This window comes from Nelusetta ayraudi, unplaced genomic scaffold, assembly GCF_046127955.1.
Source record: "Nelusetta ayraudi isolate G7.1 ecotype Tasmania unplaced genomic scaffold, CSIRO-AGI_Nayr_v1 ptg000118l, whole genome shotgun sequence".
Lineage (NCBI taxonomy): Eukaryota > Metazoa > Chordata > Actinopteri > Tetraodontiformes > Monacanthidae > Nelusetta > Nelusetta ayraudi.
In genome coordinates, this window is record NW_027466168.1 from 137,687 (window position 1) to 162,500 (window position 24,814).

A 24,814-nucleotide genomic window follows, 5' to 3' on the forward strand; every position below is an offset into this window, starting at 1 on the left:
CCCTCGCGTACGCCGGCCGTCGCAGAGAGGAAGAGTGGCTCACGCCGAGAGGATGAATGACATCCTGCCCTTTACCGCTGCGGAGCTCCCCCGGCGGTGTGAGCGCGCAGCGGGAGGAGGCGTCCTTGAAAAGAAATGATGATGACACCGACCCCAAAAATTACAGTGTCTGACACGCTGGGATTATTATTTAGCAAGCCCACGACATGTTATCTAACAACCATATATATATATATATATGTATATATGTACATATATGTGTGTGTGTGTGTGTTCACATTCTCTCTCTCCCTCTCTCTCTCTCTCTCTATCTCTCACTCTCACCCGCACCACGTCTGTGTAGCAATCTCTGCTCTGGAGATATGATCTCTTTCATCTCAGCAATTTTTCTTTTCTTTTCATCTGCTCTGATGTGGGGGAAAAGAAAAAAAAAAAAAATCACTCTCAGTTGGCCGGAAACCAGCATTATCTATGTGAAACACAACAAACCCTTCAACCTGAGTCCGAGCCTGCCCTCCTGCTGCGTGAGTCGCCTGCATGCAGTGCGAAGTGCATCACATAAAAAGGTGTAAAATGCACACTTGAGCGGGCGGAGATGGAGAAGGGAAGACAGTGGCCAGCTGGAGCCTTGAGAGCTTCTTTTATTCATTCAACCAAAGTGGCGCGCCAATCAAGGTGCATCTGCAATTTGCATAAAAAGGCTGCAGATTATTCAAAAGCATAACAAAAGTGACAGTTTGTCATATTTATATATATATATATATATATGTATATTTTTTTAAAAAAAGCTCTAATGTGTTTGATGGTATTTGCACGAGAACAGAGGCCGTTCTAATCTCAAAGGTCTACATTACAAAAAAATAATGCACATCAGTGTGGATTTAATTCCTAAAATGTTCTTGGTAGCAAACATGTAAGGCGACAAATCAAGTGCATCGTGGGACCGTTTATCTTCTTAATAAGCAAAGTGTGATAATGAGACGTTAAGAGTCCTTCAGCAGACGTGGAAACATCTCCGAACATCTCCTCACTTTTCTTTTCTCTTTTTCTTTCTTTTGGTTTTGTTTTTGGCTGCCAACATGTTTTTTTTTTTTCCTTTCCATGGCAACAGAGAAGCTTTCATGAATATTTCTCACTCTCTCTCTCTCTCTCTCTCTCTCTCTCTCTCTGCTGTACCACTAGACTGATGCAGATAATAGGCGACAATTTCACTTGACAGTTTTCACGCCTCTGTTTTGCCAAAAACAAAAAAAAAAGAATCCAGTCAACAGGATTGGGCTCGGGGGCGGCGGTTGGCAAATCTTCTCAGAACTCCCGATCCCAGCCTGAGAACTCCTCCTCCGCCTTGGTGAGGTCTGCAGGGAATCGGTCAAAGTTGACGTAGCTGGGGCCCTGAGAGAAGAAAAAACATTTTTTTTCAAAAAAATGGCAGCAGCAGCAAACTACCCCAGCTTTTCAAAAAAAAAAAAAAGGACTGGAGATCATTCAATTTGTTTTAAAATCATTTCATGCTTTACACCTAATGCGCTCCGTCCCATAACCTCAACTGAACCATAACTCTGAGGACCAGAGAGAACGAGCCATCAGTAGGGTTCCACTACGTTTAATTAATTAATTCAGTGGTAATTCTCATATTGATTATGTGCCATGAGGGGTGAATGGATGTTCCAAGCTTTTCCCCATATTCTGAGGTCGTGCTAGGCAATAACTAATGGAGCGATGTAAAAGTATTGATCTCTTATAGAATACTTGGATTGATTCCGACAGTCATCTGAAATCCATCTTTCCAAATTGAGATTTCATTCATTCATTCATTAATTTTAACACGCTAGTGCAACCTTGTGTTCATTGTGTGCCACTGTCCTCCTTCATTAGCTCTCTCATCGGTCTCACCTGCCTCCCAATCAAGTTTCCATCCACCTGGCTTTGATTGGCCCTTCCCCTACATAAGCCTCAGCTTTCCTGCCGCGTGCTGACTAAAATGTCACTTGCAGGAGCAGAGACCTCGGTGTTCTTCCCTCTTTTTGAAATTAAAATTTAACATCAAGTTTTCCTGATGGATATTTCATTGTCAAAATATGCAAATATTTTCAAAAGCCACAACAGAACTATAGTAAAAAATAAATAAATAAATAAAAACCTGCAAGGAACGTGGGTTGTTGCTAGCTAGAATGTAGTACAGATGGAGTAGTATTATTTTTTTCCCTCTCTCTTTTTTCTAAAACCTCATTTTCTGGCACAGTTGCCGCTTCCTCACATGACTCCAACCAGCCGGTTCCCTCCGACTTGCCTTGCGTATGAGTCGCACTGTGGGGGCGTCGAGCTGACCTACACGCAGTTTGTGCCAGTTCATGCTGCTGAACCACCTGAGGGAAGACATCAAACAGTGCAGCAGTGCATCAAAAGGGCAGCAGGTGACTCTTGGCTGTGCAGCTGAGACGCAATAAACAGCGCCGGCGGTTACCTGTGCTGCCGGACGTCTTTGATTCCGTTCTTGGTGTTTCCTAACCTCTGACCTGGTCGGGGTCTGAAAACACACACGCATAGAATTCTGATTTATTTATTTTAAATCAGAACAAATATACAAGCAAATGCTAAAAAAAAAAAAAACAAAAAAAAACAACAACATTCAAAAGCATATGTTAACACAGAGCCAAGTCAAGCTATTAGCTTTAGTGCATGATCTGAAGGTTTTATGATTTTGTTTTTCCAACCTGCACAGTTTGCTGATGATGGATTTGGACGCTTCGCTCAAGTACGGCGGATACTTCAGCGCTCCGTCCAGAATTTTGGCGTAAATCTTCTGAGGCTCTGAGCTGGAAAAAGGAGGACTTGGGGGCGGGGGGGGGGGGGGGGGGGGGAGAAAAGAAGAAGAGACTTGACTTCTTCAACACAACAACTCTCATTCAGTTAGTCAGTTAATCCCATAGTCCCGGAGAGATCCAGGAGTCGATCCCACTGTTTGTGACCAGCCGTGCTGCTGCCACCTGCTGGCCAGGATTGAAACGCTGACGGCTGCTCTTTCTGCTGCTCATTCATCGTTCATCAGTCATTGACTCAGAGGGCTCGCGGTGTTGTTACCTTCCCACCAGCAGCTCGTACATCAGAATCCCCAGCGACCAAAAGTCGACGGCAAAGTCGTGGCCCTGGTTCTTGATGATCTCGGGCGCCATGTACTCGGGGGTGCCCACGAACGAGTAGGTCTTCTCGCCGCGCACCAGCTCCTTGGCAAAACCGAAGTCCACCTGATGACAATGAAAAAGGCAAACAAACGCACAAAAAATGAAAAACCTCAAGGCTGCTTGTCTTTTGTGGGCACACTTTGCAGAGGAAAACCCCCCCCCCCCCTCACCAGTTTGACGTAGCCCTTCACGTCCAGCATCAGGTTCTCGGGCTTCAGGTCTCTGTACATGATGTTCTTCTTGTGGAGGTAAACGTAGGCCTCCACCACGCAGGCCGAGCAGAAGACGGCGATGTGCTCGTCAAAACGTCCCCTGCAAATCACATCAGCAATTAAAAAAAATAAATATTAGCGCTTTGTTCCCTTAAAAAAAAAATTCTTACGACTCACTACAGAGATACAGAGAGTTGCTCTGTATAAAAGCAGCTACTGAACCTTTTGGATATCGGTAACTATAAAAAAAAAAAAAAACACTGGAAAAATTCAGGCAATCCAGATTTTTTTTTTTTCCTTCTTTGTTTTTCCCAGGACTCAGACTCAAAACATCAAACATCTCATCCGCCTGCGTTCTCTCACACTTCTTTGAGTTTGGTCCAGAGCTCCCCGCCGCTGCAGTACTCCATCACCATGTAGATGTATCGCGTGTCCTTGAACGCAGCGTGCAGCCTGCAGAGCGGAGAGGACACAACCCCCGGCAGTATTTAAACGCCGTCCGCACCCGAGTCACAGGAACCGACGTTTGGTTTGATGACGTGAGCGACGGCGGAGACCTGACGATGAAGTCGCACTGGATGGCCTTCAGGATCTTCTTCTCAAACAGCATGTGCTCCTCCTGTCTCTTGGCAACTATGTGCATCTTGCTGACGCGCTTCATGGCGTAATACGTCCCGTGATTCACTGTGGTCATCTTAGGAGAGGGAGGGGGAAGAACCAAAAAAAATTTTGGTTATTGGTCGCTCAAGTCCACTGAAATGTCGAGTATTATTTATGTTTTTAGTCAAAGACCGAACATCAAACGCGTGAGAAAAATTATAGAAGAGGACCGTCAAATTTGTTTGAGCTTTTTTGTATAAGTTTGTTTTTTTTAATCAAAGACAAAGTCGTTTTGTGTGCACTTGTGCTTTTTGTGGCTTTCTGTAAAAGAAAGAAACAAACAAGAAAAGCTGAAATTATTCCTCGAGGCTTTTTGTCATCGCTCAGCGCTGGTGGATCTAATTTTATTATGAAGGAATTGCCAGATAAAAAAAAAAAAAGAAAAAAAAGAAAAAAAAACGGCACTGCCATAAAATAAATGTGGGCACATTACAGCTAACGATCCGACGGAGGAAAGCTTAAATAATTTACGCCAGTGTCACGCTGCTCCATAAAAATGAAATGATGCACAAAGTCACCGCAGAGCCCAGGAACTTTTCTGCAGCCTCATTCATCAGCCGCTGCCATGTGTTGCTCTCTCTTTTCATTTTTCCTTCTTTTTTTTTTTTAAACGTGCAAAACTTTTCTGCTCTTTGTCAAAAGACGACAAGACTCGCACACACGCACCAGCTGGACGCGGCCAAAGCCCCCCACTCCCAGCGTGACGGGGTCTCCCTGTTGGCGGCCGTCCTGGTACAGCACGGGCACCAGGTCCTTGAACCTCAGGATGGAAGTGGGGCTGACGGACACACACACACACACACACATTCATTGAGTTCATTTCCCCGAGGAGACAACCAGTGCACCTTCCGCTGTGACGTCTGCCGGGTTACTGACCTCGCCTTCGCCTGCGGCGTGGCCTCCTGCATCACCTTGGAGCTGGAAGACACACAGACGGAGAGTGGAGAGCTCAGAATGCAGCAGGAGTCAGAGGATTACTGTCAAAGGCGGCAGTGTTTCCATTGTACGTACTCGTCGAAAAGCTCCAGGTGCTCTATGGGAATGGTCTCTTCAAACACTCTGAAAAGAAAGTGAACTGCGTTGAGCACAATTATAATGATAAAGGGAGCAGGTAGTGACACAAAGAAGAAGCAAGCAAGCAGAGCGATGCTGCTGCCGCTGCCGCTGCCGCTGCTGCTGCTGCTGCTGCTGCTGCTGCCGCTGCTGCTGCTGCTGCTGCTGCCGCTGCCGCTGCCGCTGCTGCTGCTGCTGCTGCCGCTGCTGTTTTCAGGGGAGTTAATGAGGAAACGAGTGGACTCACTCCTTGTCAATGGAGAAGCAGGTGACGGGGCCGTCGGCGCTGCAGGTGGCCGTTCTCAACACCTCCCTGCGGGGAGGAGAAACACGTATCGACTGTCAGCCGAGCGGAGTCGCGCTTCATTGTGACGCACAACAGGAGGCGCCGTCCAATAAATAACAAACAGCCTGGTTTGATTCCTTTGTTTCCCGTTTTTGTTCCAGTACAATTTCTGCGGATCGATAAAATTGCAAGACACTGCAAACATCGTTTCGTTTTCCCTCTCACCCACTGAAACCAGTGAGGTTTCACATTTTAATTTGCCGGTGAAATAATAGTTTGTGTTTCCTCAAAGTCTCTGATTCCTGGCAGCTGGAATGGCAGGAGATGCTGCAGGAGAAGCTGCAGGAGAAGCTGCAGGAGATGCTGCAGGAGAAGCTGCAGGAGATGCTGCAGGAGAAATGGTACCTGTTTGGCGTGTGTTGCGTTGCCGTGGTTACCGTATGAGGGCCTGTTCCCCGAAATGCTCCCCCTTCCCCATCCGCCGAATCGGCTTCTGGTGCCCGTTGACGTTCTTCGTCACCAGGACCTGAGGGGGAGAAGAAGAGCAAAGGAGGAAGGAAGGATGAGAGTGGGTTTCAGGGGAATTCTAATGCGTTTAAGAAGTGGGCGGAGTCTCACCTCTCCTTTGAGGATGATGTAGAAGGTGTCTGCCTCTGCACCTTCACGCACTATAATGTCCTTGTCCTGGTACTTGACCTGCAAGAAGAGTCTCGCTCAGGTCTGTGTTGATTTTTTGCAAAAGCTTTGTTCAAAAGAGTGCGAACCTCCTCCATCGAGTCAATGATCTTTGACAGCTGCACGTCATTCAGGTCCTTGAGGGTTCGTGACCTGCAGAAAAAACATGATTTCGGGGATGCAAATATCTTCTATGTGGTTGAAAGTCACTTTCAAAACTCCCGAGGTGCTCTTGGTAGTTTCTCTTCTAATGTGCAGTTTGCAGGTCAGCAGGTAAAGAACTGGGATGGTTCAAGTTCTCCCAGTTCTACAGAAGAGGAGCTGGACGCGCTTGTTGTGACATCAGCTCCAGTCTGATGAAAAAAAACAGAAACAACTCACGTCTTGAGGAAGCCCAACAGCTGCTCGCGCTTCCTCTTGGACTTGTTGGTGATGATGGTCCTGTAGGTCTGTCGCTCCATGCACCACAGCCGCACGGCCGTCCTCGCTGCCACGACAGCAGAGATCAACTTCATTTCAGTATGGGCTCCAGGGAGGCAGTGGGGGAGGAGGGATAGGGGTCTGACCTTGAACCGTGGCCGTCCGCTTGCAGTTGTACAGGATGGCCAGCTCGCCAAACACGTCCCCGGTGGTCAGGGTTCGAAGTTCGCGACCCGCCTGGGTGACACGCAGCTCACCGCCTGGAGAAGCAGCAGAAAACAAGACAAAGAAACGATATCAAAATCTATCGAGAATTTTTCTTTTTTTTTTTTTTTTAAAGGCTCTCAGCCACCCCGGCTTCTTGCCGCCCACCTGCCACGATGTACATGCAGTCGCCCTCGGAGCCCTCTTTGATGACGCCCTCGCCCGGCTTGAAGCTGGACACCACCAGCAGCTCCACCATCATCGCCGTCTGCTCCTCGTCCAGCCGCCGCAGGAAGTCGTTCTTCTGGATGGCATCCACGATCATGGTCTTCTCACTGGCGGTGGGCGTGGTGGTGGTGGTGGTGGTGGTGGTGGGGTTGAAAAAAGATGGTTGTCTTGGTTAGTATGGTTCAAGGAACCAGAACCACTCCCAATCAATTGTTTTTTAGCGCGCAGAAGAAGAAGAAGAAGAAGACAGTCGGATTGAATCCGTGTTATTCCAGAATGTTCCTCTCCTCCCTCTCACCTGGTGCTCTTCTTGACCTTGTTGCGTGTGATCTCGGCCATCTCGGGGATCGGCTCCGGGGCGATGACGGCGGCGCGGCTCGTCCTGACCACTGGCTCGACCTCATTGCCGCCCTGGGAGGGAAAGTCTGAGACGGACAAACAGCAGAGGGTCAAATAATTAGCAAATTAGCATCAGTATGTATCAGAGGGGCACCTTGACATGTGTGTGTGTGTGTGTGTGTGTGTGTGTGTGTGTGTGTGCCTTACGCAGATCGTGATATTGACTCTGCAGATCTTGCAGAAGCTTTTCTTTCTCCTGCAGTCGCCGCTCTGTGATCACACAGGAAGATAATAATACGGAGATTAGCAGAAAAAAAAATAATCCAACCTCCACGGCGCCGGTCGTACTTTCTGTTCAAAGCAAAAAAATAAATAAAAACAGAGCTACTCGCCGAGCGCAGGCAGCCGGGATGCTCGACAGTTGAAGTTACATAATGGTTTAATTTAACTGCCCTCAGCTGGGCCACCAGTGCTGCACTGACAAATTGCAGTTGTTATTTTCTAGACGTCTCCAGTCAGTTGTTCCCAAGTGGGCACTCGGGGGCTCGTTGGCAAAAAAAAATCTTCAAAGATTCCCTGAGTTAAGTCAGCTTATTGCCTGCAGTACAGGTACTTTCACTTCTGAATCTGCGGAGGATTTACGGTTTGCAACGGCCAAATAATGGCCGTGCCTTGTAACGTTCGGCTCGCAAGAGAGTTTTTATATCAATGCCGCACTCCACGCCGCCTCGCTGGCACTCACCCAGGTCCTTGTTCTGCCTCTGCAGCTCCTTGTTGATGACACACTGCTTCTCCAGCTGTTGCTTCAGCTCCTCTATTTGCTTCTCCATGGCTACAGTGGAAGAGGAGGAAGTAAAAGAAGAAACAAATGATTTGAAAGAAGGACATTAGAGAAGGGAACAGACGGACTGCGGAGCGGTAGCTGTCGGTTGGGGCCAACTTGGATCGTGGCCATAAAGGTGCTTTTATGTGGGACGCATTAAAAACACAGGAGGTGCCACACTGGGAACTGGGAGCGTGAACCTCAGCTGCTCCTGCAGCAAGGGGCCCGCTGAATAATGCACACTAATGATGGATGGCCAACGGCGGGGGTGCAGGGGTGGAGGGGTGGGTGGGGTCGGGGTGGAGAGGTGGAGATCTATGGGTGTGCTGATAATAGATCTAAAAAAAAAAAAAAAACCTGTCAGAATAAAGGAGCTCAAATGAAAGTTTCTGCCCAAGTGTGAGTGTTTAAAGCGCTGTGTCTCCTCCATCTGATAATAATGATAAAAATAATAGTAATAATAACCATAATAAATATCCTTTCATTCGATTTAAAAGCTCCAATTCCAATTTTTCTGTCACTCTCGCAGACATTTCCAGAGGAACCTGATAATAAGGATTCTGTTGACTGGCCAAACTGCGCTATCACTGCAAACACAACAGCATATAACCCTGACACACGCATGCACACACTCACTTCCACCCCTGGTGACATCACATGACCTCGCCGGCCTGCAGCCTCACCCTGAACATTGGAACAGCTCACTGATTAGACGCCATGTTAAAAGAGGCTCATAAAGTTGCAGAGCAGTAGCAGCAGAAGGAAAATGGGAGGGTGTGTTTTGTATTTACACTTCACTTTATATTTGTGACTAAGCCATAAGAGGCAACAATGAAAATAAATTCACGTCACACGTCAAAAAATTCAGCAATCATTCACATGTTGCAGTAAAAAAAAAAAAAAAAAAAAAAAAAAACGTGACCTTTGCAGCGAAGTGCGACGCCAAATCTGTGCAAAACGCAAAGCTATTGGCTTTCTAGGAAGTGGCAGCCATAAAGACAGAGAGGGGCGGGCAGATGGAGTCGATAACCTTTGATGACTGCTGGTCAACATTTAATAAAGGAGGGCAGGCAGGAAAACATTGTTAGCTCGGGCTCGCAGCCCCCCGGGGGGCAACTGGAGTTCAGGCAGCAACCGCAGAGGAAGCAGGAAGCTGCAGGCCGACCGCCGGGCGCTGTGTGAAAATTTTAAAGTTGCACAGCGAAACTTTTTTTGTGTGTAACCTCAATACAAAATACCTTCTTTTTTTTTTTAGTATTGATTCACGGACACAGAGGCCTGATGTGAGGACGCGGAGGCCCTGGTTGCCTGCCCAGCAACTTAACTCAACATCAACGCAGCTTCTTCTGTATTCCTCTCATTTTGGCCTCTGGCTACATCGTCTCCTCGCTGCCTCCTCCGTTACAGACAGACACAGAAACTGTTGAGCTCCCGGGATGACATGTTGGTTGTGGGTCTTTGAAGTGCTGCTTTCAAGTGAGCGCTTCTTATTCTCACGAGATGGTGCCGGGCAGGCGACCGAAGCGACGCAGCCTCTTGCAGCAGCAGCAGCAGCAGCAGCAGTCTGGCTGTGCTCCACTGCTTACCAGTCAGCCAATCAGAGGAACAAACGTGGTTTTTATTATCTTGAATGTATTGGAGAAAAAAAAACTGTGTGGCGCTGCTTTAAGCTGGAAACGTATTCCATACCAGCCAGGCAGCCAGAAGGGCGAGTGCACCTGTGTTGTTTGAAGCCGTCGCACTCTCATTCTCTCAGTCTCATTACTAATTCATGGGCGAGTGTAACTCGGGCTGAATTCTTACAACATGCTCGGCAACAGCAACACACCACATCTCAGCTCGGCTCTGCTGGGTCTGTCGTCCGAGCCAAAGCCACTTCTTTGTTTCTTTTTTTCTTTTTGCACTTTTGAATCAACTGATGACACAACTTAGTGGGAGGCACATGTTTGCCAGAGCACAAAACTACACACATGTATAATATGGCTACGCAAGTGTAGGCGGAGTGGCACTCACCTGCACAGCAGCGGCAGCAGTGGTGGCGTTTGGATCAGGAGAGAAGGTCCGACTACGTGTCCAGCCTATGAAGGCCGCATGGATCGCGGGAGACGGATTTTGAGTGGGATGCGGCCGCAGGGTCCAGGCTGAGAATCACAGACTGAAGCCCCCCAGACTTCCAAACACGCTGGACACACCTGAGCAAATGGGAACATGTAGAACTCCAACTTCTCTGGCATTACTTCTTCTGCTGCTGCTGCTGCTGCTGCTGCTGCCTCCACCACCACTCCTAGTCCTGCTACCACTACACACTTTCCCAGCTCAACATGGCAGCTTTTCCCCTCTTCTGTTTCTTCTCCTTCTCCTTCTTCTACTTCTCTGGGGCTATCTCTCACTCCCAGTCATTCCACCCTCTCTGTTTCTCTATCTGTCAATCTCAGCAGCCATGGTGTTGAATCATTAACAGCCCGACCCGAGGCTCCTCCCTTCGCACCAGGTGGAGGAAGATGGCAGGAGAGAGGAAGGGGCGGATGGAGCGGCGGGAGAGGAGAGCTGCACTCTCACATCTGTGGGATTTGTTTAACTGCATCCTCTCAGAATTGTGGAATTTCACCCGAAGGGCAATTAAATGGGATTTTAATTCAGATTTGTTCAACTCTGCAATTGTTTTCCTCCAGGAAATTAAATTTTCATTAAATTTTCGATTACGTAAGGTGACATTTAACAGCGGTTTAATATTCTATTCTTACACACACAGATGACAAAGCGATCACGAGGTGGAGGAGGAAGTGAGTGAAGGTGAAAGTGACAACAATAAGAGGAATTTTCTCGCATGCTTTCATGTTGGTTTTTCCTTCCCCCTTGAAGTCACACTCTGGTTACTGGCAGGAACGATCTGGACAATCAAAGGGCAACGAGGAGCGGCTGGAGATTGTTTCTGACTCACTCATGAGTTGGTCCATCCATTAGGCTGCTATTCATTTTAATTTTTACGCCCCCCCGAGCCCCGACATGCCGGTGGACAACTCGGACATCCAGGCTGCTGTGTCACGACATGAGCCTGGATGAGGCCCTGAAGTGTCACCACTGTGCGCGACTCCGCTGTTGCCAGTTAATTATTGAAGCCCAGGTCAATGAGTGACGTTAATGACCGCTGCCACGCAAGATAAAAAAAAAAAGAGTTTAGCTTCGGGCCATTTTCTGTGCCAGGGGCCGCGCACGTGTTATGACATTTCTTCTTTCCACGACGAGGCAACAGGTGAGCTTCAGCTACTGAAGAGCTCATGATTTGTTAGTTGATTGACCTTAACCATCGATTAACGATTAATTGATAAGCTGCGATTGTTCCTGAGAACCTAAATTTCACAATGAAATTTTTTTTTTAGATTAGGGAACCGTAAAGACAACCTAAACATTTATCCTCTGACTTTGAATTGACTTCTAATGAGTCACATTTCAACTTAAAAAAAAATTAAAAATTAAAAATTAACACCACGCCATTTAACAAAAAAAAAAACAGTGTACGCAAATTTCAATTAATTGCGACTAGTTTAACTTAATTTCATTTCATTTAATCGATTAAATTCTTAATCGACAATTAATCGAGAATCGATTGTTAACATCCCGAGCAGGAAGTTAAAAAAAAAAGTGGACAAGTTGGGAGACGATGACTTGAGACTGTGTCGCAGTTTAATAAAGTCAGGTGCACTTAACAGAGATGGACGTCACACAGTTCCAAGAGATTATATAAAGAGATTATAAAAGATACAGAGCTGCGATGGAATGGCTGGAAAGCACTGCGTCGGTAGGAAAACAACAACTGAGTCACTCCAGACATTTTCAGGCGGCAGGCCGTCATCTCGACGTTTTCTGACTCGGGTCTGGAAAGAAGCAGCTCCTGATGAAGACGGAATAATAAATAACGCTGTGATACCTTCATACTGACGCGTGTCGTGTGTCTTCACACTCATCTGTGCACTTCAGGTGATGGGCGTTTTCAAGTATGCAATTACTGACAGTCAGCGGACACACACACACACACACACGCGCGCGCATGTGGATGTGACCGTGACGGATAATACTACATTTGTCACCAGCAAAAGAAAAAAAAAAAAGCAGCTGCAACAAAGTTTAAGTGATTTTCAACGTCAGGTGCTGAAGAAAAGAATGACAAATAAAAAGAAGGAGAAGAAGAAAGAAAGAGAGAATATCATTCAGTGATAGATTCTTTGAGCAGAGCAAACACGTGTGTGGATGCTGTCGGGCTCCTGTTGTGTAGATTAAATTCTTCGCCCGACATGCAAAAACCACGTACAGCACACAGTGAAGCCACCAGTGAAAGACAGTGCACGACATAATTCATAACTACTCACTTCATTCTAAAATAATCAAATAAATCAAATAAATAAATATTACTTGTACAGGAATTGTTTTCTTTTTTTTTTTTCGTGACGGCGCCCCCTTGTGAGATCTGGACGGAATAGCATTCGCGGAAACTATTAAAACACAATCTGTGTCTCTTGATCAAAGGCTGCGAGGTTTCTTCCTTGTCGGCGGGTCGTTCAAACAGCACCTGAGATGAGGTAGAGGTAGATGAGCTCGGGCGCGGCAACGTCAAGTAATTCTACAAATGATCTGGCGTCAAAATAAAAGCACCGTCGCCGGTACTCAGTGGTTTTTGAATCTGCAGCTCCAGCGTGAGAAGAGGGACGCTGGGCCTCTCTTAGCCCCCCCGGCCTTTGACGCCGCAGGCTCGGTTGATCTCCCCGGGGTGCTCGAAGACGGCCTCCACGAACTGGCCCAGCAGACGGTCCATGTAGCTCTCGCCGCGGGGAAACAGGCCCTCCAGGAAGGCGATGTGGCCGCCGTGGACCGTCAACAGCAGCGCCACGTTGGGCAGAGCCCGAACGACAGCCAGCGGGAAGGCTGCAGCGGAGCAGGGGTCAATTTGTTTTTCAGTTCTCGTATTATGAAGTTGAATGATTAGTATAATTACAGAATTGTGCAAATAATGTTGCGTGTCCAGCAAAGGTCACTCCCAGGAAGGAAGGAAGAAAAGTTATTTTCAATGCGGGACAACAGGCGTGACATTAGAAGCGTTTGTATGTTGACTGTACAAACAGTCGTTAAAGGCGTTAACCTTTAAAACTCCCAAGGCTGAAATAACCCCCCTCCCCCCACCATCTTAGCCAGCGTCCTACTCACTGTGTTGGGGTGAGAAGGGGTCGTCTGCCGCGTTGAGGGACAGGATGGGCACCGTGGTGTTGTGGATCTTCCTGCCAGGACTGGCGTCCAGATAATAGTCGGTGCACGACTGGTAGCCAAACTGCATCGACGTGAAGCGCTCGTCAAACTCTCGGATCGTCTTGGACTGCGAGGGACGGAGGGATGAGAAGTCGCAAGACAGACGTCAGGAAGACATTTGCGGTTGAAATATTAACGCAAGCTTTTCTTTTCCTGATGTGTGTGCGCATTATTTTGGCTGAGTCTGTACCAGGCATGGGAAAACTACGGCCCGGGGGCCAGATGCATCAAACATCAAAAATCACGTTTTCTCAAATCCCATGATGTATTTTTTTCCTGCTATGGAGGTGCTCACCAAAACACTCCATCCATCTGCTGCTGCTCCGGCCCTCCTGTCAAATTTTAGACCCCACTGTGGCCCCACCAGCTATAAATCATCCCCGGACCTGCTCTGTATATATAAACCTATAGAGTCGCACACAGAGACACACACCTCCAACACGTGGTCGACGTCTGCCACCTTCTCCAGAACCTTCCTGTACCTGTGGAAAAAAACAAAAACAGATTTCCTTGTTCTTTACAGAGCTTCAACTGGAAACTCGAAGCCTCTGCTGGTTGACGCAGTCAGTTGAGGGAATGTCCAGGGAACTCCACCTGGCCACGGCTCGGCACAGGCCGTTGGTGAGGTATTTGTTGAAGAGCAGCCAGTTGAGCGGCTCCTCCATGGACTCGGACGACTTGAGGGCGTCCCAGGGCACGGAGATGGTCAGGCCCGCCACCATGCCCGACTCGGCGCCCTTGCGGGCCAGGTAGTTCAGCAGCAGCATGCTGCGTTCAGGGTCACAGGGACAGAGAAGGAAAAAGGAGGAGGGGGGGGGGGGGTTATGCAGTCAACAAAAGGCCGAAGCAACGCTTTGATTTCACAAGTGCACACACTGGACTCACCCTCCCAGAGACACGCCAGCGCCCAGCACCGGGGCTCGTGGGTAAAGTCCCTTGACGTGTTTGACCACGTGCTCCAGATCGGCGGTGCTGGCGGCCGAGTAGGTGATAGGTGTCTGGGGGGGGGGGGCAGAGATAGCAGGAGAATGACTGCACCGCGCAACATGGCGATCAGAGTTTGTTGTTTGTTTGTTTGTTTTCTTCTCTGGTTTATTTTAAGACAGAACATGTACGACATGTTGATGACGTTTTTATTTATTTTTTATTTTTTGCAAATGTTGTGAAAGGTCCGAACAAAGGTGAAGAGGTCCTCAAACATACTTTTATTCCATGTTTTTTTTTCTTATTTTAAATATGTTCTATGCAATTTAACTCAAATTCAAAAAATGTATTCTATGTATAAATGCGCAACACTTTTTTGCTGCAACATGTTATATAAATAAAGCTTTGATTGACTGAAGCTTTAATAAAGATTGATTGATTAGTTATCATGCTGACATTTTTAGTGTGTGTTCACACTTTCTGTGCACTTTAGGTGATGAACATGTTCAAGTACGCAATTACTGACATTCAGTGGACACACACACACAGACAGACAGACATGTCATCTTACCAACAGCTCTTCCCCTGCGGCTCCTCTGTTGTTGAAGACAACACACCTGGCAGAGGAAGATGCGAGATGTCAACGAGCGTACACGCACACATTCAAATATTTCACTTGTTTCTTTGATTTGAAGTCGATGGAGACGAGGCGGACCTGTAACCGCGGCGGGTGGCCTGATGGGTGGCGTGGCGCACGTACGACTGCTTGCTGTTCCCAGTGAGGCCCGGCAGGATCAGTAGCGTGGGCCGAGTGGAGGATTCTGGGTAGGGGACACTGTCCTGGTTGTCCACCCAGTCCAGAGAGATCTGGCCGCCATCAGGGGTGCGGATGAACTCACTGAAGGCCCAAAGGGATGCTTTGTTACTTGGGACAGAGGAAATACACACACAAAGTGCACACACACAGAGAAATAAAGCAATGGGGTTTTTGTCCTACTTGCGATAATTAACTGGGGGTCTGGACTTGATGAGAGCACAGACCAGCGTCTGCAGCCGCCCTCCCCAGCACCACGGGGTGGGACTGAAGCACTCGGCCACCGCCGGGCAGTGCTTGTGGAGAAACGCGCTGAAGGCCTCGTTCGAAACCAGGACTGGGGCCTGGCGAAACAAAACAACAACGACGACAACAGCTGAAAAACAAATAATAACAGGTCTCTGGGACAAACAACAGTGGCAGGCAGGGATGTGTGAGGAACAGGAGCAGTGGGTTTGGAGAGCTTTGAAGAACTCAAGACACTAGCAGGGGGTGCTTTGATGATTTTTCAAAAAGCAAAGGTCAGCTTGTCATACTCGAGGTGAATAGTAAGTAAGAGTGAGAAAAACGGCATGGGTAACAAATAGAACAAGGGTGCAGTCAGGACTGGAAAAACACAAAAGAAGCAATCAAATAAAGCTGGACTGTATTGATCATGACAGTGTTATGACAGAAAGTGAAAAACGCTATGTTGATTTATGCATAAGAGTCATTACATGATATTTTGAATTGAATTAAACAAAATTCTGAAATTATAATGATTATGACTGCGTTACTACCAAAACCCTACCCTTTGATTATAATTATAGGTGATTTTCAAATGTAAAAAATAAATAAAAATAAAAAAAAGTTAAATAAATAAATAAATAAATAAATAAATAAATAAATAAGCACAGACCGCCGGACGGCTCCTGCCGGCCGGGCGGTGACTGACCTGACTCTTGCGGCCCCACAGATAGCAGACTGCGGCCGTGAAGGAGCAGATGAACACCGTGTGCGGCCGGTATACACACTCCCAGTATGTTCTCCAGAGCTCCAGGTCTGATATGAACATGATGGGCTCCTACCTGGGCGACAGTGCGGCGGCGCCGGCCGGTGTACGAGGTGCACTTAGCGGACACAAGGCGAGACAGACAACGGACGGAACCCGGCCCGACCACCGCGGATCCGTGACAAATCTTTAAAGATGCTGTTTCTTTTTTCCCGTTTTTTAATATTGTTATTATTATTTTACCACCGCTCCGACACGTCCCATCAGCGCTGACAGCAGTGACGGATCCACCGGCAGGTTTCACCTCAGTGACGGCTTTACCGCTGTCTCCTGGAGCCGCTCTACTTCCTGTTCGCCGGGGACGTCCCCGAGGATTAGCACCGCCCTCGCCACAGAAAGACGGAGTAGTGCGCATGCGTATCTCACCCACTCTTCTTCCTGGACGCGGAAGGGCTGGTGATAAGGTAATTGGGAGCTCTACTGCCACCCGCTGTTAGGGAGGACGCAATTTCTCCTCTGTAGTCTCAAGACATTGTCTTCACTTTCACGTCTATATTTACACCATACATCGGTACCTAGAGACACATACTTATATACACATTATTTTGTCTTATAGATATATTATCTACACACTAATGTACTCGTATCATTACGTAATTCTGGCATGATATGGAGCCATCACACTACTCTTCAGTATGTTGTTTCATGAGTAACAGGCGACAAAAACTGTACAAAACCAATTAAACATGATGGAATGGAGACCTGACGGTCATTTTAAAAGCTCACTTACAAAAAGACACTACATTTATATTTCTACATGTATTGCTTTTATTACCCACTATTTACACTGGCCTCATAAATCTGGAGAAATGATGAGTGAATGAATTCATTCTGAAGATGAACTTTTATTCTTACATTAAGTCATGGAATATTATACCAAATCTCTCATGGTTTGCCTTTAAATGCAGCACTCAAGTGTTTTTCAGGTACAAAATTGGGTTGATTTTATTTTTTTATTTATTTTTTTTATTTTCTTAATACACAGCATTCCCTCTAGATAGGCATTCCCGCAACCATCTCAGACTCGATTCCGCACTCATCGCTTCCGCGCTTGATTTTGAAGAAACCTGGGGGGAAAAAACAAAGGGGGGAAAATACTATTATTTATACTATCATTATTTTTAGTCCAGCACTTTTTGTTCCAGCTTAATAATCCGTCAATATATTTGTCTGTTTTTCAGCCAAAGACATTTGTGAGCAGTTGTGAGAGTTGCAAAATCCCACCATTGTCTCCCCAGTCGCTGTTCCAGGAGTTGGCAGCCAGCCAGTAGGGGGTCCCGTTCTCCTCTCCCCAGCCAAGGATCTTAATGGCATGGCCTCCGAGGATGTCCCCTGTCACGTGCTGGTACACACCTGCGGTGACACAGCACTGAATTTAAAAGGTGAAGCTCTGGGCCTCCAACACAGGACACCAGTATTTGAAGGACTCCAATCTGAGGATTTTTAAAGATGTTCAGTTGTGTGTCACCCAACGTCACCCTGTCGAGTCGACCCCGCCTCACCTGATTTGTACTGCACGAAGTCCGAGTAGACGGTGAAAGCTGCCTCCACCGGCCCGTTCTTGTACAGCTCAGCCATGATCTGCTCCTGCTGGGACGGCAGGCTGTACGAGCGCTTGCCTGCAGGGGGAGACGCAGAGAGCGTTGCCGTTAATTACTGCGGAAAATAAAGAAATATAAAGATGGAAAAACAGGTCAAAGGTGGGAGGCATGGTACCAAAGTTCTTGTCCTTGGGGTAGGATGTAGAGTAGCCACCGACGCACTGCTTCACACACTTGGGCGTGTCCTCGATGCTGTGGCAGGGAGGCCGGGTGCCGTTGACGTGATGCTCGCAGGAGGCGATGGTGTAGGGTCTGCAGCCTGTCGGCAAAACCAGTCTGAGTCCACGTTGGTTCACGCTACAAACGCCGGGGCGGCGGCTCGTGGCTCGCAACCTACCGACTTTGGAGCTGTACAGGCCGCCAGTCACCAGGCCCGTCTTGGTCCAGAATGTCCAGGCAGAACTGGGGTAGCCGCCGAAACAGCTGCGTCCGGGGGGGGGGAATAATAGACATCAGGCAGAGTTGGTTGCCGCTCAGCTTGAGGGAATCACGTTTAAAATTCTTATAAACGTCACTGGATAAATAAAAGAGGAGCATTCAAGACAGTTTTGCAGCGTTCACGAGGGGAAATAAAGGAGCAAACATCGACCAAAATAAAACCAAGCGTCTGAATTTAGATCATCTGCAAAACTCTCCTTGTTTTTTTGGATACGAGCAGCCACAGAAGCATTTTCAATCTCCCAAAGGTTCCATTGTGTGAAATTTATATTGGAACGAGTCTCCTAGAAGTGATAAAATCTATCTTGTACTTCTGCTTCAGAGCGTGTGCTCTAACAATAAAAATTAAAAAAAAAGCTTCACACCAGATGAGCAGCATAGGGCCGTTTTATGTTTCTTTTTTATTTTCATTTCAATCTGTTTTGCCTTTTTTCTGCAGAAGCAGCTTTTCGCGTGTCTTCTTGGGTTACTTGATGCTAATTTCTGAGCACTACGTGTTTTCTGACTCACTCCTCGGCACTCACCCCATGCCACAATCGTCGCAGCAGGTGAGAAGATCTTCAGCGGAAATCTGCACATTGACCTTGGCTCCACTGTGGATACACAGCCTGTCTGATATGGCTTCCACGGCGCCAAAGGCCTTGACAGGGGGGAGGGGGGGAAGAAAGAAAAAACATCAAACAGGAAACAGCGGTTTAGAAAATGAGGAAGTCAGTTTCACCATCCTGCTGATTTGATCACTTTGCTCTGTGTCTTACCCAGCAGGAGCCGCAGGAGCCCTGGTCTCTGATCTGCCCCACTGTGGTGCACTTGGGCCACTGCTGACGTGCATCAAAGGAGTCTGGGAGCCTCATGCCTTCAGTGTCATGAAACCTGTCGGTATCATGAAATGACAGATAATAATAAAAGTGAGTAGTCACAGACAGCAGCAATGCGATAACCGTCCTAAGTCTTGGCGTGTGAGACACAGAAATCTGGTGTGAGGTGTGTGGGAATCCACGGGAAGACAGGTGTGCACAGGAAGTACGAACACAATCGGGAAAGTTTAATAGCAGAATTTCTTTCTGTTGTAGCTGCTTGAAGCGGAGCTCCATTGAAATTCTGCATTGCATTCGTTGTTGTTTTGTTTTGTTTCGGTCCGTCAGTGTTCAGACTCACACTTCTGGCAGCCGAGGTCCCTTCAGCAGAGTCCCACACAGCTGCTGCACCCTCCTGACATCAGAGCGAGGGAAGTTCTGCCCAGCCTGGAGCAAGAAAACCAGAACAACAACAACAACGTCGTTGACACGTGGACGTGGATTTTTAGTCATTTATTTACTTATTGATGAATATTTCAGTGCGAGCACAGCGACTGGGTGGATTCTGCCTCACCGTCCAGGTGGTGTCGGCCTTGTTGATGAAGTTGATCATCTCTGAGGAGAGCGGGCGGAGTTGAGGGCGGGCGGCGGCGAGGGCGAGCATCGCCAGCGCGCAGAGGAGGGTCAGTGAACGCATCCTGGAAAAAAGACAGGGAACCAGACAGATAATTTCAAAGTGCCACAAAATTATTTATTAAAAGCTACCTGTTTTTTTTGTTTGTTTGTTTTTTTCCAGATAAAAACACCTTAAATATTAACTCTCCAAAGTAAATAAATTCACAGAGAATCTAAACTAAATGTAAACACCTTTGGATGCAGCTACAACACTCAGTGCCACTGCGGGTCCAGTTGAATTGTTGGTTCTGTGTTTTACCTGTGGCTGCAGGTTTCCGTCAGATGTTCCTTCTGGTCAGTCCCGGCTTCTCACTGTCACCACGGCTGAAAGCTCTCCTCTTATTGGCCCATTTACGAGGCATCGGATCACATGTCGGCTTATAAAGGCGTCATAAGAGTCACAACTCGTGACCTGCAAAACGTTGCTCCAAAGGTTGACAAGCAAATCCTAAAACTTGGGTGAAAAACATCACATTGTTGCGGAGTTATGACTTGGTTACGGCCACAAACAAATAAAATGAAAGTAAACTGTCAATGAATCTTGCAGGGGTGCCATTTTTGTGGTTTCTGGTCGAAGATTTTCAAAGCTGAATGAAGTGACACACATTCCAGCAGTTTAAATTCATCCATCACTTTATTTATTTATTTGTTTGCATATGTACAAATCGGCAGTTCACATTACATAGCAATGTTTATAGCTCTCCTTTGGTTGTGTACAAGGTTACTCAGCGCTAGCCTTTCTACTCACCAAAGCTGCGTTAAGGACACTTCCGCTAGCATTCCCAATATATGCATTTTTCTTTTTTCTTTTTTTACATATGAAACGTATGAGTTACACAGTTTGCTCTTCGGTTATAAAGTCACTGTCAAAACTATAGCTTGGATTTGCATCAATGCCCCCCCCCCTTGTTATTCAAAGTACAATGCGACTATTAAAAAATACATCGATCTTTTGCCTTTACTGACCTTTCATGTGACTGTTGAAACAAATCATACACGGCGTTACACGTTACTCTCCTGCTCTTGACCAGAATGCTACAAGGTGAAATGAAATGGAACAAAAAAAAACCTTGGTGACCCCGAGAAAATTCCTAAAGTGAGCAGCATCAATTACATTTCATTTCACTATTTATACGAGGAGAAACTCATTATTTCCATCTACCATAATCCAAATATCTGGACAGTTTCAAACGGGTCAAGAAAACAAATTCAACTAAAACAAAAGAATAAACATCCAACAAGAAAACAAACACCTTGACATTGTTAAGGGGGTCATTTATGCTGGTGACACAGTGTGTGTGTGTGTGTGTGTGTGTGTGTGTGTGTGTGTGTGTGTGTGCGCGAGTCATCCAACCATCGGCTATCTAAATGCACCCACAGTCACATGACGGATGCAGTAAACCAGGGCAGTGTGGGGAGAAGAAGAGCTTCAGAGTCAGAGTCTGTGAGACGCCGGCGCTCCCAGAGTCTGTGGTGGGGTTTGGAGGGTGGAGGTGGAGGTGTGGGGGGTTCACTGTCCCTCGCCGGCCCCCTGTGCCTGTGCCACAGTGGTGCTGAGGTACTGCCAGCTGAGGGCGGCGAGGAGCATGGCGGCCGACAGGTACATGGGCGACAGGTGGTGGGTCCTGGAGGGCAGGCTGGACTGGGAGAGCAGCGTCTTCTCCCGGATGACGGCCAGGATCTTCAACGTCTTCTCCTGGGACGGGTCGGTCAGGGAGACCTTGTGCAGAATCTGTGGAGGGAGACGGAGAGAAGAAGGCCGCTTGTATTATACTGCCCCTTTATCCTTTGTTTGAAAATGTTCTAAAGACAATCTGCAGCGTTCCTGTTCTGCGTACTAAAAAAAAAAAAAAAAAAAAAAATCTGCACATAAATGTAGTTTATGCAAGAATTAAGTGTCACGTTGGTTCTTTTATCTCAGACATACATTTTCAAGGTTTTTATTTACCTGACATGTTTTGAATCATGTCAGGTAAATAAAAACCTTAAAAGAACCAACAAGATATCGTATCATAAGAAAAGACAGAAGGAACCACATTCAGTCAAGAATTACAAGCGTTGCAAAATATGAGAATATTCATAGTGACTACACGGCTTCATTTGGAGTTTCAGACCCAGCCATGTCACATGACCGTTGTCTATGCTGACGGCATCTTTCCACTTTGCCCATAACTTTATCACATGGCTGGTAGCCGCAACAACAACATCATCTGAGTATCAGCTCCAACTAAAATAAAACACCTGCAGACTTTGCATTTCTCAGCTCGCTAATCTCAATTTCTTCACTTTTTTTTCATGCTGTTCTTTTTTTTTTCTGTTCCTGTTTCTTTATTGTCTTGTGTTCCACCAAACACGAGCAGCACGCTGACCTCCTGGCTGTACTGGGCGATGATGGTCTGCGCGGCTCTCATGTTGGTGGCCTCCATCATGAGCGTGACGGCTTGTCCCTTTCGTATCTTCACCACTCCCTGGAACACCATGGGGTTGTTGTAGCACGAAGACAGCGTGGCTATCGCCATCACCTGGACAAGAGAGGTGTTACATGGATTTAGAAAGAAAAAAAAATAGAGTGCATTAATAATTGCGAAGTGCAAAACTCAGAGGGTCTAAAATTTACAAATTAAATTAAATTATGAAATGATGAGACACGTATAATAAATAAGATGTGAGAACTGGGCACAATGTGGAACCGTTAAAAGTGCGGTAATGTGACAGGTGAGAGAGTACCTGAGGAATTGCACAGAAATTGAAGACGCTCTGGTTGCGCAGGCGCGACAGGTAGGCGATGACGTCCGGCACGTGTCGCAGAGCGTCGGTGACCAGCAGGTTGAGACAAGACAGAGCCGCCTCGATCTTCTCCGGCCGCGCCAAGTCCTCCAGACGGTCTGCAAACTGACTCCAGGCCTGCAAACAGGGCACAGTCACGCACAACACGAGTCAACATGAGGGGCACAGCTACTGATACACTCTGACACAACCGCTGCGTTGCACGCATGTTTCAAACTGGTAGAATTCCCCAGACTCCAGTCAATATTTGTTCACTCGCCTCCTGCGGCCAGAAAGCACGTCCCTCCTGCGTGTCCTCCAGATAGTCTCGGATGATGTTGGTCTTCTGGAGGAACAGGCCCATGGAGTTGGCCAGCTCCGTGTCCTGGCCCACCTCGGGGTCCTCCAGCCTGGAGGCCGAGAAGAGCTGCGACAGGCCCACGCCCACCAGCCCGGCCACGTAGTGACAGTACTGCAGAGAGGACGACACCAAGCATCTCTCAGTTCATCTGTCAGAGTCTGGCTGCAGCTGGGTTACCATAATGCGTCAGACGCCAGACGTTGGTTTACCAGGTCCCACTCCTTCATGGATCCCACTTTCTTCTCCAGGAACTCAGCCATTCCCACCCCCATACGGTGGCAGATGTCTGAGATGACGTCTCTGTACTCCTGGGCCAGGTTTCTGAACTCCAGTGATATCTAGATTGAAAAAAAAAAAAAAAAAGAAGAATACTGAGTAAATACCTTCATTAAATGCATCGTCAACTCACACTAGCACATTAGCACATGTTGCTACCGACCGTGGGGAAGTCCTCCAGCACCTGCCGGTCTTTCTCGCGGCTCTCGGTGAAGCGCCAGTCGTCCTGGTACAGGAAGGTGTGGAAGTCGTTGAGCATGGGCACCTTCTTGTCCAGCGGGATGCTCATGTCGTCCTCCACCGTGTCCAGCGCTCGCAGCACCAGGTAGAAAATACAAACGGCGTGTCTGCATCGATAAGGAGACGGGGGTAAGGGGGAGGCATGAGACTGGCTGTTAGGTGGCCTTGGTGTGTGTGTGTGTGGGGGGGGGGGCAGAAGATAAAAATAGCAGCAGGCGTGTGAAGCAGGTCACAACAGCTCAGGTTCTAACATAAAGGACACTTAAAAGTAACGTTCCTTTGTGTGCATGAAGCACAACCCTACAAAACATTGTGAATTAGATCAGACGTGCGGACCTCACTGCTTGCACTGTGACACTAATGCAGCTGCTTCAAGGTCACATTTTATTTCCCTGTTGACTAAATGATTTCAGAACTTTGACCCATTAGTGGAGGGTTCCTGCTATTAGCCACTGATTGCTGCACAAAGCCATTTTGCCACATGTTGCACAGAAGTGATACTCGACTCACTTGTGCGCTGATGATCATGTTGCTGTGTTTGTGTTTTGGCCAAAGTGTTTGGGCAATGTGCAGCTGAGTAATAACTAACCAGTACTGGCACTGGCAATTCTCCAGTGTTCCTGGCCTACTTTTTTTTTTTTTTTTTTGCCAGATTTGAAGGCCTTAATTCAGAGCAGGTTAATGCAAAAATTAAAGAAAAAAAAACTGTAAACTTGTGACTTCAAGGAGGTTATGAAACGGAAAGAATGTTGAGATGTGCATCAAAGTATTGTTTTGTTTTTTTGTTTTTCACTTTCTGCAAATAAAGTGACGCTCAAAAGGGGGAAGCACACAGGACCAACACCCCTCGCTTTTGTCCCTCGTGCCAGAAAAACATGCCCGATTTGACACGCCCTCTTTTGGCCCATCAGGTAACAACCGCCGACTTGACCAACTCACCTCAACTCGCCGTCCAGCGCCTGGATGACCGCCGCGAAGCTCCGACTGGTCTGGTTCAGGTACAGGTAGCACGTCCGCAGGCTCTCGCTCATGGACTCCTGGCAAGAGAGACAGGCGACGGCGGTGTGTCGGTAAGAGCAGGCGGGTCTGAGCGCGCATGAGGGCCGGGCGGCCTCCTGCAGGCCCCGCTCGCCGCGCCTCCAGCAGCCCAGCAGCTGGGAGCGCGGAGCGACGCTGCAGCCCCGCGGCGCCACCGAGAGAGAACGCTTGAAGACGGAGAGGGACACCGGACACTTGCAGCATGCTCCGGCCATGGCGGCGAGGCGACAGCACAGCGGAGCCCGCGTCTATTCTGCACCGAGCGAGTGCATGGTTCGGACGGTGGCAGCGACAACACTCCGCGTAAAGGGCAAGCGAGGTGAGTCGGTTTGGGGGACGCGCAGAGGCGCGCCGCTGATCTGCAAAACGCGCTGAGCAGGCAGCTGAGCCGAAGGAGTGCGCGTACACAGCGTTTGTAGATCTGCTCGCTAGTATGGCTGTTTGGCTACGCCC

At 47.7% G+C, this 24,814-nt stretch overlaps 2 protein-coding genes across 3 annotated transcripts in view; both read right to left on the reverse strand.

The window, feature by feature from the left end:
* Window positions 1-1,043: 1,043 nt before the first annotated feature.
* LOC142903770 (uncharacterized) lies at window positions 1,044-20,014 on the reverse strand. The gene is made up of 40 exons (XM_076049586.1): window positions 19,940-20,014; window positions 19,580-19,703; window positions 19,367-19,452; window positions 18,967-19,081; window positions 18,733-18,848; window positions 18,108-18,193; window positions 17,886-18,029; window positions 17,672-17,788; window positions 17,394-17,522; window positions 17,166-17,236; window positions 16,053-16,181; window positions 15,302-15,462; window positions 15,020-15,202; window positions 14,876-14,921; window positions 14,266-14,378; window positions 13,975-14,148; window positions 13,814-13,862; window positions 13,282-13,447; window positions 12,802-13,002; window positions 8,002-8,091; window positions 7,467-7,529; window positions 7,219-7,345; window positions 6,861-7,027; window positions 6,635-6,748; window positions 6,450-6,555; window positions 6,158-6,221; window positions 6,012-6,089; window positions 5,831-5,919; window positions 5,355-5,420; window positions 5,066-5,113; window positions 4,931-4,972; window positions 4,721-4,832; window positions 3,952-4,088; window positions 3,758-3,847; window positions 3,353-3,494; window positions 3,082-3,245; window positions 2,715-2,831; window positions 2,465-2,527; window positions 2,291-2,366; window positions 1,044-1,392 (listed from the first exon to the last, which is right to left on the reverse strand). The coding sequence occupies exons 2-40, from the start codon at window positions 19,700-19,702 to the stop codon at window positions 1,306-1,308; spliced, it is 4,251 nt and encodes a 1,416-aa protein (XP_075905701.1). The 5' UTR covers window position 19,703; window positions 19,940-20,014; the 3' UTR covers window positions 1,044-1,305.
* Window positions 20,015-20,295: 281 nt separating this feature from the next.
* Window positions 20,296-24,814, reverse strand: part of fdft1 (farnesyl-diphosphate farnesyltransferase 1) — a 6,312-nt gene continuing 1,793 nt past the window's right edge. Inside the window, exons 2-8 of one of the 2 annotated variants that reach the window (XM_076049564.1) lie at window positions 24,263-24,360; window positions 23,247-23,430; window positions 23,017-23,145; window positions 22,727-22,918; window positions 22,408-22,584; window positions 22,050-22,202; window positions 20,296-21,412 (exon numbers count right to left, since the gene is read on the reverse strand). In XM_076049564.1, coding sequence (XP_075905679.1) covers window positions 21,191-21,412; window positions 22,050-22,202; window positions 22,408-22,584; window positions 22,727-22,918; window positions 23,017-23,145; window positions 23,247-23,430; window positions 24,263-24,360 — 1,155 coding nt within the window. In that variant the 3' untranslated portion in view covers window positions 20,296-21,190. Of the gene's footprint in view, window positions 21,413-22,049; window positions 22,203-22,407; window positions 22,585-22,726; window positions 22,919-23,016; window positions 23,146-23,246; window positions 23,431-24,262 lie in introns of both variants that reach the window. The other variant, XM_076049563.1, reaches the window with a different exon arrangement.